General features: G+C 36.0%; 2 protein-coding genes across 2 annotated transcripts; one reads left to right on the top strand and one right to left on the bottom strand.

Moving 5' to 3' along the window:
- The first annotated feature begins 2,126 nt into the window (after positions 1 to 2,126).
- Positions 2,127 to 7,423, top strand: LOC123891616. The gene is made up of 3 exons (XM_045941524.1): positions 2,127 to 2,517; positions 2,635 to 4,515; positions 7,329 to 7,423. The coding sequence occupies exons 1-3, from the start codon at positions 2,127 to 2,129 to the stop codon at positions 7,421 to 7,423; spliced, it is 2,367 nt and encodes a 788-aa protein (XP_045797480.1).
- A 1,192-nt stretch (positions 7,424 to 8,615) lies between these two features.
- LOC123907452 lies at positions 8,616 to 13,838 on the bottom strand. The gene is made up of 4 exons (XM_045957746.1): positions 13,676 to 13,838; positions 12,725 to 13,501; positions 10,302 to 12,594; positions 8,616 to 8,936 (listed from the first exon to the last, which is right to left on the bottom strand). Exons 2-3 carry the CDS (start codon positions 13,479 to 13,481, stop codon positions 10,310 to 10,312), a joined length of 3,042 nt encoding a protein of 1,013 aa, XP_045813702.1. The 5' UTR covers positions 13,482 to 13,501; positions 13,676 to 13,838; the 3' UTR covers positions 8,616 to 8,936; positions 10,302 to 10,309.
- Positions 13,839 to 16,366: the final 2,528 nt, after the last annotated feature.

Here is a 16,366-nt window from a genome sequence, read left to right on the forward strand (position 1 = left end):
AGAATTAGCATAAAAATGCAACATCAACTATTAATAAATGACAAGTTTAAATTAGACAATACAGTAGTATACTAGAACTCAATAGTCCCGTGACCTTAACTCAGTTGGTAGGGACATCAGCATTTTATATGCAGAGTCGGGATTCAAACTCCGGACACTCCACTTATTCATGTTTAATGATGAAATTTCAAGCCACTAGGCTACCTGAAAAAAAAAAAAAAAAAAACTCAATCCACAAACTACATGTGCAAGAGCATACGCACAATGATTAGCTTCGTGATGTGTGTGACAAATTCGCACACCTTCTAATCCAACTGCAAAAGACATGATATCTTACATAAACTCATGCTAATGATGCACTATATCTTCTTTACTTATCATATTCACTACCATTGTAGAATCTACATGAAGTTCCATATGACAGAACCCAACTCTCATGCATAACGCAACCCTTCACAAACACCCTGATCAGTGCATTTTAATGCACATTCTTCTACTATTGTACTAGTGTATTCCTATGGTTTAATTTACTATTTTCACTATTTTAAGGTGTTTTTATATTTAAGTTTATTTCTAACTCTATTTTATTTTCGCACTTAATTTATGAATAAATAGCACTTTGACACCCTTCCGGTCCGCAGGTCATAACTGGAGTTACAAATATCGGATTGAGGCGCGGGAAGATGCGTTGGAAAGCTGAGATCAAGAGCTACGACTTTCATGTTGAGGCCAAAACCCAGTTCGGAGCGCAAGTGTGTCAAATAATTGCGTTTATGTTCCAGACGAATTTAATTCAGCACAACTTTATATTTTTCGGCCCAATTGTTTTGAGGCCCGTTCCATGTATTATTTAAACCGAAAAAAGGCAGCTAGGGTTATCATTCACTGTTCACGAAATATTCAAACCCTAGAGCAGCTGTCATCTTCCATGGAGAACTAAACTTCTATTGATCCATTGGTGTAAGGAACTTTGTTCTCGAATCTTGAGGTTCGGTTTTAATAGCAAATCGTTATGTTTATGCTTATCATATATCAATTTTCTTGTCTCTCTTTTGTGTATGAGTTGATGCAATTGATGCTTAATTATTTTGTTTCACGTTCATAACATTGAGACTATTCAAATTAATTCACGCTTGTTCAAATTAATCTGAATAAGAAATTGTTATATTATTTTCGCTTGCAAAATAGGGCTGCCGAATTATTGTTATGATTTTTAACTGTGTTATTGGTGACGCTTGATCATCGCCATAGTTAGTCGAACACGCTGGTGCTTAATCAACGAATTCGTTATAAAACTGATTTTCGCTTGTTAAATTAGTTCTATAATCAGCCGAAGCATAAACTGTATGAATATTCATATAAGAACCTATGATAGATGACAAACAAAGTTGCCTAAAACTAATGGATTGATTGCTTTTATATTAATTAAATTCGTAATCTCTGTTATTGCTTCCACAAACAAAAAAAACCCCAAATTGCAACCTTTAAATTCATTCTAATATTGTTAAACCGATCGTGAGTCCTTGCGAAACGACCAAGGTCACTACCTTGTACTACTTTTAATTTAAATTATTATTTGACCACGAAACGACGGTGATCAAATTGGCGCCGTTGCCGGGGACTCATAATTGTGTTAATCAGTATTAGAATTGCTAGAATTGCTTGTTTCTTTTGTTATTGCTTGTCTGCCGTACGAAAAATTAAGAGACGAATTAGGGCTGATTTTGCGTCTGTTCTGCTTTTTGACCATCCCATTCCCTCAGAAAAAAATCAGGGTTCAAAGTCCCTTATTTTGAGACAAAATAAAGGGACACCACCCTCTCAGCCCCAAATTCCTTGTTTTTCTATTTTATTTTAATTTTTTACTGATTTCGTATTTTCAAAAAAATCCAAAAAATTTGTGTCATCTTTATTTTAGTTAATTAGAATTTTCGTGGTATTTTTAGATTTTTTCTCATTCAGTTTGACCTGTTTTCTATTTTACTCACCTATTTTCGTTGTAGGGACATAGTTGGAATTACCGTAATTGTTGTTTATCACCTCTTGATTCTAACACTATCTCTGATTCTGAGTCTGACTACTTCCATACTTTATTTAATTCTGATTCTGAACTTGAACATCAAAACATGGCTGCTGAACAAACATTGAGGCAGCTTGCTGCTCCTGATGTTAATTACAATGGTTTATGTATCGAATATGCTGAAGTTGATGTACCTTTTGAACTAAAATCTGGTTTAATACACTTGTTGCCAAGGTTTAATGGTCTTGCAGGTGAGGACCCGCACAAGCATTTAAAGGAATTTCAGGTTGTGTGCTCCACACCATTGAGGCCCGAAGGTATCACGGAAGACCACATCAAGTTGAGAGCCTTTCCATTCTCGTTACAAGGTGCTGCTAAAGACTGGCTCTACTACCTTGAGCCAAATTCTGTTTCAACTTGGAATGATCTGAAGAAGGTCTTTCTAGAGAGATACTTTCCCGCTTCTAGAGCAGCATCAATCAGAAAAGAAATATGCGGCATTAGGCAAGGAAACGAATCATTGGCAGAGTACTGGGAAAGATTCAAACATCTAGTTTCCAGTTGTCCCCAACACCAGATCACCGAGCAATTACTCATCCAATATTTCTATGAAGGGTTGCTACCAATGGATCGAAACATTTTGGATGCTGCAAGTGGTGGAGCACTTGTTGATAAAACTCCAGCTGCTGCAAAGGCCTTGATCGAAAACATGTCACTCAACTCGCAACAGTTTACAACCAGAAATAATTCTGCAAGTGTAAATGAGATTCAGTCTTCCTCTTCCTCCATCAAGGCGCTCGAAACCAAGTTTGATGCTAGAATTGATGAACTTACTTCCTTGGTGAAAAAGTTGGCAGTTAGCAAAGCTCAACCAGCAAAAGTGTGTGGTATTTGTACTTCTTCTGAGCACCCGACTGATACATGCCCCATTCTACAAGATGAAACAATAACTGAGCTTCCTCAAGCATATGCAGCAGCAGCAGCCCTTTACAATCAAAACAGGTACAACAATCCTGACCTCTCCACCAACAAATATCACCCTAGTTGGAGGAATCATCAAAACCTCCAATATGGGAATCAGTCACAAGCTGCAGTCCCTGCTGCCCCACCAGCCACTTCTTCACTGGAAGACCTTGTCAAGCAACTGGCACAACGAACAGATGCTAGCATTCAGAACCTGACAACGCAGATGGGACAAATGGCCAATGCAATAGGCCAACTACAAGCTCAAGGCTCGGGTAACCTTCCTGCACAAACAGTGCCGAATCCGAATGTGAATGTGAGTGCAATTACTTTGAGATCCGGAAGAGTGTCAGAGCCAGCTCCAGAGAAAAAGAAGAAGAAAACCGTTGCATCATCATCTGCTCCTGAACCTCCTTCTGTTACAATTGAGACCGAACCCGAAAAAGAAAGAGTATATGTGCCACCAATTCCTTTTCCTCAAAGGGTGCAGAAAAATATCAAGAAGACAGTTGAGGAAGACAAGGAGATTTTAGATGTATTCAGAAAATGTGCGGTTAACATTCCTCTCCTTGATGCAATTAAACAGATTCCTAAATATGCAAAATTCCTGAAAGACTTGTGCACACACAAGAGGAAGTTGAAGGAAAATGAGAGAGTCAGTTTGGGACGAAATGTTTCTGCTTTCATTCAGCCCAAAACTGGTTCCTCAGCTAATGTCTCAGTTATCAGTCAGACCATGCCAGAAAAGTGTGATGATCCAGGAGTTTTTGCTATTCCCTGTTCCATTGGGGATCGCAAGTTTGAAAATTGTATGCTTGATCTGGGAGCAGGTATTAATGTTATGCCTACTTCTATTTATAATAACCTTGATCTTGGTCCTTTGCAGCCTACAGGTTTAATCGTGCAATTAGCAAATAGGAGCAATGTCCGCCCTGCTGGGAAGGTAGAAGATGTCCTAGTTCAAGTTAATGACTTGATTCTTCCTGCAGATTTCTACATTCTAGACATGGAGGGCGAAACTAATTCCAGCAGGGCACCCATCATTCTAGGCCGACCATTCATGAGAACGGCAAGAACAAAAGTTGATGTTTATGATGGAACCATGTCCATGGAGTTTGGCGACATTGTCGCTAAGTTTAACATTTTTGATGAGAAACATCCCGTGGAAGAACATTCTGTTTTTTATATGGATTTAGTTACTAACACTAACCTTTGCTCTGTTTGTGCTAAGGTTGAATCTGATTTGCAGGATAATAACATTCATACAGGTGAAGTTGTTGTCAATGAGGCGGTCTGTACGGTTAAAGTTCTTGACATTCCGGCTGCCCCAACCAAACACTCCCATGATAAAGAAAAGACTACGCACTTCCATGATAAGATGATTTCCAAAAAGAAATTTTTTGTTGGCCAAAAAGTCTTGCTGTTTAAGTCTCGCCTGAAAGATATGGTTGGTAAGTTTCGATCCAAGTGGATTGGCCCCTTTGTCGTGACTAATGTTTTTCCTTCTGGTGCTATAGAAATTAAAAGTACAGGTACTGGCAAGGTTTTCAAAGCAAAAGGACAGCGGTTGAAGCTGCTCCATAAAAGTGTGGAAGGGCTTCCACCAAAACCACCAGACATAGAAGCACCAGCACCAGCCGCTACACCTTAGCCCCTCGGGTGTGTTCCTTCCTTTACTCTCACTTTATGTTTAGATTACATTGCGGACACTGTCTGGTTTAAGTGTGGGGGAGGGACATTTTACATTTACATTTACATTTTTGTGTTTTAAAAAAAAAAAATAATAATAATAATAATAAAATAAATCATCATGAGTAGTCACATGTTCTAAGGCTAGGACAGATAGCTGTAGGGTCAGTGAAATTTTTGGAGTTTTTTGTTTTGATACTTGACATGATAGTCTTTGCAACTTAATGCACAACTGCTTGAACACTGTCAAACTTAGTAATGTCTAGATAAATCTCTGAAATATTTATTCTTTAGACTAAGTTCTCTAATTTGAATATAATGGAGGTATGATTAGAACTAAGTGTGGGGGAAAGGCTAGAGTAACAGATAGACCGATCATTGCTATTAATTGAGAAAAAGGGAAACTGTTTAAGAGCTAAAACTAATGAATATAATAAGTTCCTGTGCCCGAAACTGGAGGAACAAGTTCCTGTGCCCGAAACTGGAGGAACAAGTGCTGTGTAGGATGCTCTACTCTGAGTAACAGGTTGGACTTATTACAAGTAAGATCCCGTCAGGTGAAAAGGTGGACTAGTACCTAAAGCTTAAAAACAATAAATAATAATAAACTATAATAAAGCTTGAAGGTAGTTGCCCCTGAGTTGATGTTGAAAAGCTTTGGATCTCTTGAAAAGAAATAGCCCCCCCTAGTCCGAAATTCTGGTTAAATCCAAAATTATAGGAAAAGAATGACAACTTAGCATCTAGAATGGTAGTTTCAGAGAGGGATCTTGACATTACTTTGGTTGACAGTGGGAGACAGTACACACACACGCAAGATTATTATTGAAAGTTGATAGATAAGAATTGTGCCAATCTTTGAATTTTGACCCAAGGTTTGAAGCTTGAAACCTGGAATATGTTGACTGCTTGTGATTTGTTTTTAAATTTTTCATTTGAGTTTTGCTCGGAGTGCAAAAGTTCAAATGTGGGGGAATTTGATCAGTGCATTTTAATGCACATTCTTCTACTATTGTACTAGTGTATTCCTATGGTTTAATTTACTATTTTCACTATTTTAAGGTGTTTTTATATTTAAGTTTATTTCTAACTCTATTTTATTTTCGCACTTAATTTATGAATAAATAGCACTTTGACACCCTTCCGGTCCGCAGGTCATAACTGGAGTTACAAATATCGGATTGAGGCGCGGGAAGATGCGTTGGAAAGCTGAGATCAAGAGCTACGACTTTCATGTTGAGGCCAAAACCCAGTTCGGAGCGCAAGTGTGTCAAATAATTGCGTTTATGTTCCAGACGAATTTAATTCAGCACAACTTTATATTTTTCGGCCCAATTGTTTTGAGGCCCGTTCCATGTATTATTTAAACCGAAAAAAGGCAGCTAGGGTTATCATTCACTGTTCACGAAATATTCAAACCCTAGAGCAGCTGTCATCTTCCATGGAGAACTAAACTTCTATTGATCCATTGGTGTAAGGAACTTTGTTCTCGAATCTTGAGGTTCGGTTTTAATAGCAAATCGTTATGTTTATGCTTATCATATATCAATTTTCTTGTCTCTCTTTTGTGTATGAGTTGATGCAATTGATGCTTAATTATTTTGTTTCACGTTCATAACATTGAGACTATTCAAATTAATTCACGCTTGTTCAAATTAATCTGAATAAGAAATTGTTATATTATTTTCGCTTGCAAAATAGGGCTGCCGAATTATTGTTATGATTTTTAACTGTGTTATTGGTGACGCTTGATCATCGCCATAGTTAGTCGAACACGCTGGTGCTTAATCAACGAATTCGTTATAAAACTGATTTTCGCTTGTTAAATTAGTTCTATAATCAGCCGAAGCATAAACTGTATGAATATTCATATAAGAACCTATGATAGATGACAAACAAAGTTGCCTAAAACTAATGGATTGATTGCTTTTATATTAATTAAATTCGTAATCTCTGTTATTGCTTCCACAAACAAAAAAAACCCCAAATTGCAACCTTTAAATTCATTCTAATATTGTTAAACCGATCGTGAGTCCTTGCGAAACGACCAAGGTCACTACCTTGTACTACTTTTAATTTAAATTATTATTTGACCACGAAACGACCGTGATCACACCCCAAGCTCTACTATCAATATACTACAATCTCTTAAACTCTTTGCAAAACCACAAAGTCACTCACTACTTCATCATCGAATGAGACCACCACAACCAAAAATAGAATTCCCCTTCTCGCATCATCGGTATTAAGCATCACCCAATCACCCATGGAAGGTTTCCACCACCACAACCAAAAATAGAATTCCCCTTCTTGCATCATCGGTATTAAGCATCACCCAATCACCCATGGAAGGTTTCCACCCAACCGTCGTAGGACTCTATGATTATCAACTCATTTAGCAATCATGTACTCTATTATATACCTCGCTATATTAGAATTTGGAGAGTAAGTGCAAGTATACTCATCATGCTCTTCTTTACTATGCCAAATCCATAGAGAATGACAAGCTTGAGGCCAATAACTTTGTCAATCCTCAATTTTAACCCAACTTATTTTACCATTCATATTCATGTCAATCCACTGATGCAAATCAGAGTTAAAGAACAGCTCTCTGGATTTGTTGTCAACAAGTGTTAATGTGTGCTTTAATGTGTAGAACGTTCAGAATTAGCACATCCTCTAGATATAAGAAGTAATAGTGCACTGCATTCTTTGGAAATTCACAGCCAACACTCTGAAACATGTGGATAAGAGAGTTGTCCTCCATTCAACATTCAAAGCACACATTTTGGTTTTGATGATATCAAATCAAAGAAACAATTTGTCTACTAATTGTGCACTCAAGTGTGTAGATATGAGAAACAAAGAAAAATTTTATCAAAGTATCTCTAAGAATTCTCAAGACCTTCTACACAAAAGGAATGAGACATAGCATGTTCTCATCCTCTAGGCATGCACTGGTGATTAAGTGTGAAGTCAAAGTTGATGTCTATCCATCATCTACCATTTGGGCTACATCAATATAATGCTCACTACATAGTCAAACGATAGTCAATATGATACAATTTGGGCTACATCTATATAATGCTGCTCACTACATAGTCATGTCTTTGAGTTCTGAACCGTTTAATAGAGGGAGATTATGGTCATTGGCTCATAACAATTGTTACCATCAGTGGCTGTGAATTGCTTAATAGAGTACATGTTTAATAGAGGGAGAATGTTAACATGTGTCATATGTGCATATGTTAACATTCTCCCTCTATTAAACAATTGTTACCATCAGTGGCTGTGAATTGCTTAATGGAGAACAACTCTCTTATCCACATGTTTCAGAGTGTTGGCTCACAGCCAACAATTCACAGCCTACACAATTGTCCTCCATTCATCCCCGAATTGCTCATACTAACAAACACACTATCGAAAGATATCTCCCAATAAGATTTGCACTACCTGAAGATATCTTCTAGTAAAATTTATACTACCGGAAGATATCTTCCAATAAGATTTGCACTACCAAGAGATAAGAGATATCTCCTTGCAGGTGGGGGGACATGGGGGGATTATGATCAATTTAGGGAGGCAAAGAGCAACCATCAAAATAAATCATCAATTTAGTCCTTCAAATTGTAGTTTCCATTAGATCCCTGACTTTACAAATTTCAAAATGAATCATAAATTAAAACTTCAAAAATCAGATTATTCCCTCAAAAATTGTAGTTTAGGAAATTTGTTAAATTCAAGAATCAGATTATTCCTACAATTTTAGAGATCAAATTGATGATTCACTCACATTTCAATAAAATGAATACTCAAAATTCCTACTCAGAAGTGTCAAAACATAAACACATGCAGCAAAATACGAAGATTTCTACAACGATGCATTAACAACTAAAAACTACCGCGCTTAACACTAATGAGGCATGCATATAATTAATTTGACTAACAGCAAATTGTATCCCTCCAAAGGGATGACTAGTATAATCACTGATGACTAGTATATGTAGAATTGATATTGATACAAGACCAATATTCAGACTAGAGAAATAAAAACAATTCTGAAAGGAGAGTGATGGCAACTACAAATGAGGGTCAGTTGAAAAAGCTATACACAAAACTACAAAGGAATCCTACTGCCTAAAATATCTCTTTCACAGAAAAATTAATGTCCGGACGAATCAACATTCTGGATACCTTCTTCAGCAGCCACTTTGTAAAAATTTCTTCAGCCAAATTTATGCCGCCATATAATTGTAAACAATCCCTAAAATGAGAATCACAAAGATCAGTTATAGTACATACTTTATTCTGTTTGCATTACATGTCATTTTGAACTAAATGTAAAAATTGTACCGTACCAAGGACACAAGATGTATGGTGCAAACAAAAAAACACACTGTTTTTTCCTATATTTTTCAACTGCAACAACTCTTTACAGTCACAAATTGTACTCAGATCAAGGTATAGTCAAAATTGTGATTTATCACATAGAATCAACGATTTTATGATATTGTCTGATCCGATCCCATGCAAAATTGTTGTGTTGAATCTCCGGGAAAAATCATAAGACATAAACACAGTGGAAACAGTAATTTTCCTGGTCTTGTGTCTATGCTCCAGATTTCCCCGTTGCATCATATTTGTCAGCCTCTTCTTCGCCCTGTTTTTGCGTGCAACTCTGTTGTGGGTGCAAAAGCTTCTGTTCTCTGTGTTGTGCAAGGGATCGCTCTCGGTGTGTGGAAGTTTGGTCTCTTTGTGTTGTGCATGTTAGCAAGTTGCAACTATGCGGCTAAGGGTTTTGGTCTGGTTTCTGGATGACAGATGGGTGTCGACCATTGGGCCATCAGGGCCCAACTCATTTTGTTACAATGAGATGATGAGTATTGAGCCCAAACTCATCATCATCTTTTCATTTTCAAGCACTAAAAAGGCCCTAATGCTAACAGTTTTTACCTATGAATTGAGGTATGGAATATTTGTGATTTAAAGGTTTCTTCACTCTTATAAATGCATACTTTATAAAGCATATATATGTATGAACTTGTATGTACATGGGTTTTATGAATTTTTTGTAGAATCATACCATTCGTGTTACAATTTCATAATTTACAACTTCAACCTCCCTTTCCGATTCTGATTTAAATCTTGACTTTAACTACCTTGACTCAGATTGTTGCTGAATAATCATTAAAAACTTAAAACACGATACCTTTAATACTTGAAAAATAAACTTAGTCTTAGATTGTAGATATCCCTTAAAGTTTCAGGATGTAAAATTTTATGTTCCAGATGACTCTCTGATTGTGTAATTTGTGTTCTATCATCTATGTATATTGCTCTGCGGCAGGCATGTTTCTTGAAAAGTTTCTACTGCCCTTCAAGAATATTTGAGTGAGTTCATCTTTAAATAAACAAAGTAGTATACATCCGCAAATCAATGTAGTGGATTAAGATCAGAAGCACCGTAAGATCAAACTAAAGGTGGACACTGGACACACCATTACTTACTTTAGAAACAAGTTCGTTTAATAATAGCCTTCCCAATCGCAAATTCACAATACCATAAAATTGCACCTATCAAAATGTATCAATTAAAATAGTGTGAAATAGTATAATAAAAACTACGTACCAAACAATTTAGACCATATTAACGTCAAAATTGGAGAGATCAAGAAGCATTTCCTGGTCTTGTGTTGCATCAACAGATGAAGCTTTGAACAGAGCACTTGGAGTGTAATTAAGCTGGTAATTTACCAATACTGATCCAAATATGTTGAACTTTTTAGCACTACTGAAAGCTACCTCTGCATCTACACACTTCTTAAAGACCACTCTTGCCCGGCTGCTTACTCTATCAACTTCTGTTTCAGATTCCTTTAGTGGTCCAAAACGCCTAAACATTTTGTTAAGGTTTGTTTCTAAGGGAACAGAATTGAACTCGGCAAAGTTCATTACAAGCTCAGCAGGAGCATTCTCATCTATATAACCAGAAGGCTTTTCAGAAGTCTCGGCATGGTTGTTGTCGGAATTCTTTTTCTTGTTATAGGGCCTACGATCGACTTGAGCTGGCTTTGGTGACTTAGCTGGCTTCGGTAACTTAGCTGGCTTTGGTGTCTTAGCAGCAGGCTTCGGTGACTTAGCAGCGACAAGTTGTTCGTCTTTTTTCGGGTTTTTCCGCAATGGTTGTTGCACTGGTTTCTCTTCATTGCCATTGTCAATGACCCTGTCAGTCCAATATGTGTCACTCATATCTTCAAATTCAAATGTTTCAGGTGATCCAGTTCCAGCTATGGGTGGTGGTCTCTTCCTCTTAGTACCAACTTTCTCCGTACGTAAAACATCTTTCCAATCAGCCGCCACAATTACAGAATTCCTGAAATCAGAGAAGAAGCTGACTATGCCACTCAGAGAAGTATTTTCTCCAAGGGGTTCTTGTGCCACACACTGAAGTGAAGATAGCAAATCATCTAGAGAAGAATATTCTGTCATGTTCTCATCATCCTCAACAGTTGGGAGAGAAACATCCAATCCATTCTCAGGAAAACCATCAATGTCTCCATCTGTCTTCGGAGACCGGTCACTAGAACACTTCAATAAAGAAGGTGGCGAAGTGAGTTGACTAGCAGCCCTACGAATACAGTCACCAAGGTTAAATGATGACTTTGTGGTATTTGAAACTTTTGCAACAGAAATTGTTTTTCTGCCATCTTGCATTTCAGAGTCATCGGCATAAGGATCGCTAGCACTCCTTTTCTTGGAATGTTCCGGTGAATCCAGATTTTCTGGAGGGAAACAAACCAGATTTTCTGGAATGAAACAATCACCGTTTGGAGAATCTGGAGTCCCATTCATTAGGTCTGACATCCTTTTTTCCTTCTTTGTTGGATGGATAGTATCCTTGAAATTATGCTTACGCTTTTGACGGGTGCTGCTTCTCTTTTTTAAATTTATAGGATCAGCTTGATCGTTCTCAATAACTTCACAAAAATCTTGTTCATCATCAACAAATGAATTGTCCTTGTCACCACCTCCACAATGTTGTATTTCTGGCAAGCAAGAGAAGCCCTTAAAACGATTAAATGCAAGCAGCTGAGCCTGAGCGATCACAAGCTCCAAGCGATCAAAGCCAGCTGTAGGCAACTCAGATAGTGTTTTCACATAATCTATAAGTTTCGTAGGTGAAAATGAGTTAGCATTTAGAGATTCATCCACCCCATGTGTTAAACTTATTTCCTTTCGAATCCCAGTGTTCTCTATGGTCTGGCTTTTAATCGTGTCATAGGTGTCTTTAGGTATACAAGAACATGCTAGCCCATATTCGACTCGTCTTGAAACTTCATCCAAAGCACAGTCTATAGCATTCTGGAATGATTCTGAACTACTCCTCTGCTTTTCAATTGTGGAGAAATGTGCCCTAAAATGCTTTAACTGAGATGCTTCATTCCATGCAAATGTTCTGTCACCAAAGTATGCAACGAAATAGCAATCTTTTTTGTGATACTTCATTGCCCTCTCAGATGCATCCGAGGGGTCAAATATCTGACCAGGCCACCATGGATGGCTCCTCACTTTTCCCCAAACCATATCAGATAGAGAAAACTCGCCCTCTTTTTTTTCTGTTGGTAGAGAATACCGTGCCTGATTAACTATTTCTGAAAAACCAGGCTTCACGAGTGCATGTTTTGCAGCTTTTCCATCTGCTGGATTTCTCTTTCCAGCTTCATTAGATTCTTCTTCGATTTCCTGCCCTCCATTTGGACCAACCTGTTCAGAAACAAATTCTCGCTCTTCAACGTTTTGCCTCATATTTGACTCATTGCTGAATTTTTGCTTTCCGTCACACAACGGCACATGGCTCCCTTGGTCAGTAATTTGAGCGTCTTTTTCTCCAATTGCATTAGCATCCAAGTTTTCCAGCGTACCTGCACCAACAGGACCACAAGCATTATTATCTGAAAGATAAAAACAACCAAACGTTCTCATTTACTACTACAATTTCAATTACTAGTTAAACTAGAAAACAAATAGCAATGAGATCAATAGATATCTTACCTTTAATCTCTGCAGTATGGTTCATTGTTTTACTTATTTCTGTTCTTTGTTGATCAATAGAGCTTTGATTTTCATCAGAATTCAAAAGGGTCTTGTCTACTTCAACTCCAGTTCCATAAACAACTTCATGAACATCATCAGAGTCGATGTCAACTTTATCATTCCAAATTGGCTGCTCTCCTTTATCCAAAATTTTATTACTCTGTACGATCACATCATTACCATCTTCTGGTGTTCCGTGACCAATCACATTCCCATCTTTCTGTTTTTCTTGTACATTTTCTCCCCCTACAGAACTACCTGTTATCGAACATCCTAAAGCATTCTCACCACTAATATCTGTCATCTCATGATCTACGTCTCCAGCACCATCCTCCATAGTAAAGTCACCACCCGTTGTTTCAACAACTGTATAAGACTCATTACCAGTACCACCACCAACTACTGCTTCATCTCTCATTTCTTGTTCCAAAACCACGCTACCCAACTCAACCACCGCATTCTCACTCCCACCTTCTTCATATCCCACAACCTGCGACTCGTCCTCAAACTGAACCTCAGTCCCATCACCTACCCCAACAGATTTCACATCCTCACTCAAATCCTCCCCACCCTTAACAAAATCACCACCACAGCCCACTTCATCCTGCCCATTACAAACCCCATCTTCCCCAACAACGTTAACCTGACCCCTCACAGACCCATCTAGGGTTTCTGAAGTTTCACAATTAGACAAACCCTTCTCTGGTTCCTCCATGAATTCCTCTAAATTTTTATCTAACAAAAATCAAAACTAGAAAAATTCAAAAAAATCATTCCAAAAAATCAACAAGAAAATCCCTATTTTCACTCAAGAATTCGGTAAAACATACAAGAAAACAGAAGAAAGATTCGATGTTTGAAAGAAATGAAATAGAAAAGAACAAAAGAAGAGTGAGAAACGGTGCATACCAGGTGTTCGATTAGATCTCGCGTTGAAGTGAAAAACGAGCTACGAAGGGTTTGGTTTTTTGGGGTTTTTTTTTTGGTGTGAGAGTGATTTTTTTTTTAAGAGAGAGAAACGAAAGTCGAGATTATCAATTTCAGACACGATGTGTTCTTGTCCTTTTTTGTCTTTTCATCTCATCAGCATTTTTAGTTAGAATTACATGCCGGTGTTGGGGATTTGCGTGACCGCCAATAGAAATCGATGTTGTCATTGAATTTCAAATTTTTAAGCTATGTGGTAAGTTTGTATTGTTATTTGTTACTGGGTTACACTGTCACTGTAGCACAATCTTGGGATTTCTATTTAATAAATTCTTCAACATAATTAATTAAATTAAATTTTTGAAATATAAATACTTAGATAAGATAATTCCTCCTCACTTAATTTTTTTAACCTGCTTTTTTTAAAAAAAAAAACTATAGAGACTATCATTCATTTATTCGAAGAGCTCGCAAGTTTTTTTTTTTTTACAAAAGCGACACATTATTGGAATTTGACATATTTTTTTATTTTTTTATTTAATGAACTTAAGGATTTTTTTATCTTTTATTTAAAGAAGTAGATGCCATGAGGATGCCCGATGGAGAATAAAATGTCAGGTGCATTGAATTGAGATTTCAATTGATTTTAAAAGATTTTTTTATTTTTTGTTTAAAAGATTTTTTTATGTTTCTTGGTATTCAAAAGTCTACATATTTTGATGACTTTTTTTTTGTTGAATGGATTTTGAGAGACTTTTAGTTTAAAATACACATAAAATAATCTTCCACCAATATCACCCAAACCCTTGAGATTTTTCGTAATCTTCTAGGATATGATGATTGATTGTGTTTCTGCACTTTTTTTGTTAAGGTTCATTTTTTTTTACATATTATAATTATGATTTTTGTTTTAGCTTTTTTATTATTATTATTATTATTATTATTATTATTATTGTTATTATTATTTTGATTCAAACAATTACTGTTATTACTCGTGCTTTCATTACACTGTTATTTATTAAGTTTGCTTTTTCTATTGAATTATATATTATTAAATATATAGTTGTTATACTTTTGATAATTACGAAACTAACTATCAAATAATTTGTTTCTTACATGTATATATATTAATGATCAAATGAGAGACGCGCAAGAAAATAATAAAGGAAAAAGTAGAGACAAAGATTATGTATCTTGGATCATGGAGAAAACCAATGAGTTGTTGCATCTCTTGGTGATTGCTATAAATAGGGGTTGCATGACGCCAATGGGTCACTTACAGGGGCGGACCTGTGTGAGGCTTGGTGTGGCTATAGCCACACCAGCCTAGCCCAAATATTTTTTAAAAATAATAATAATAATTTTATAATTAATTTTAAATTATTCTTTACACATATTCGTACAAATATTATGTAAATATTAGTTTAGAGTTCATTATTAATGACGGTAAGTCTCTCGATACATATTAGTTTAAATATTAGTTTATAGTCCACTATTAATTATTTCAATTCTTTGGTTATACATAGTGTATTATTTTAAGTTATATACTTTAATGGTATAATAATCAACTTTAGCTTTGTTTGTCAAAAATACTTGAATTCGTAATATTGAGTAAAATTAACGATTGTGGCATATAAATATTTAATGACATAAAACAATAGGTTTAATATTTTCAAGTAAGAAGATATGAGTAAACTTTGAATAAAAATTAATAAGTTATAAGCTAATTGAATTAGCTTATCAAAATAAACTATAAGCTAGTAAAATTTTGGGTTTATATATTTTTATCCAAGTAGAGTCTTGAGATGTATCAAACAATAGTAATATGTATGATTTCACATATATTCAATAATTTATAGTCGTTTCTTTTTTTCGAATAGAAATTTTGTGCTTTTTTAGATATAATATGTTAGTTTGTTAATTTTTTTTTTAATAGAAATTTTCTGAATTGTTGGTATTCTTTTTCTAGATACACATGTTGTATTAATAATAATTTTATATGTTGTTCGTTGTTTAACTGAGTTATTAAGATAACGATGAATTTTTTCAGTAACGCCTAAAAAATTTAGCCATACCAGCAATTAATGTTTGGGTCCGCCCCTGGTCACTTAGCAAACAAAATGTAGAACGAGTAATACTTCCTCGACTCAATGTTAAAAACTAAGTCCCCTTATTTATAGTCATTATTTGAGTCGGATGAAGTGGTTTAAGAAATAGTATAACATGATGTCAACACTTATGCGTCACAACTCTACTTTTGGATGTAACTCAATTGGAAAAAATTTCACTACTCCTGAAGAAGTATGGAAAGTGATTAGATATTTTTTCTAACTGAGCCTCATCCAAAACCAGAGTTGTGATGCATAAGTGGTGACATTGTGTTATAATGATTCTTAAATCACTTTTATTCGACTCAAATAATGACTATAAGTTTTTGGGACTTAGTTTTAGCATTGAGTTGAGGAAATATTACTCGTTCTACATAATGTTTGCTAGGTGACCCAATGGCACCACACAACTTCCTATTTATAGCATCCACCAAAAGATGCAACAACTCATTGGTTATTGGTTTCCTCCGTTGTCCAAGATACATAATCTTTGTCTCTACTTTTTCATTTGTTATTTTCTTGTGAGTCTCCCATTTGATCGCTAATATTATATATACATGTAAAA

The sequence above is a fragment of the Trifolium pratense genome, linkage group LG1 (assembly GCF_020283565.1).
Source record: "Trifolium pratense cultivar HEN17-A07 linkage group LG1, ARS_RC_1.1, whole genome shotgun sequence".
Lineage (NCBI taxonomy): Eukaryota > Viridiplantae > Streptophyta > Magnoliopsida > Fabales > Fabaceae > Trifolium > Trifolium pratense.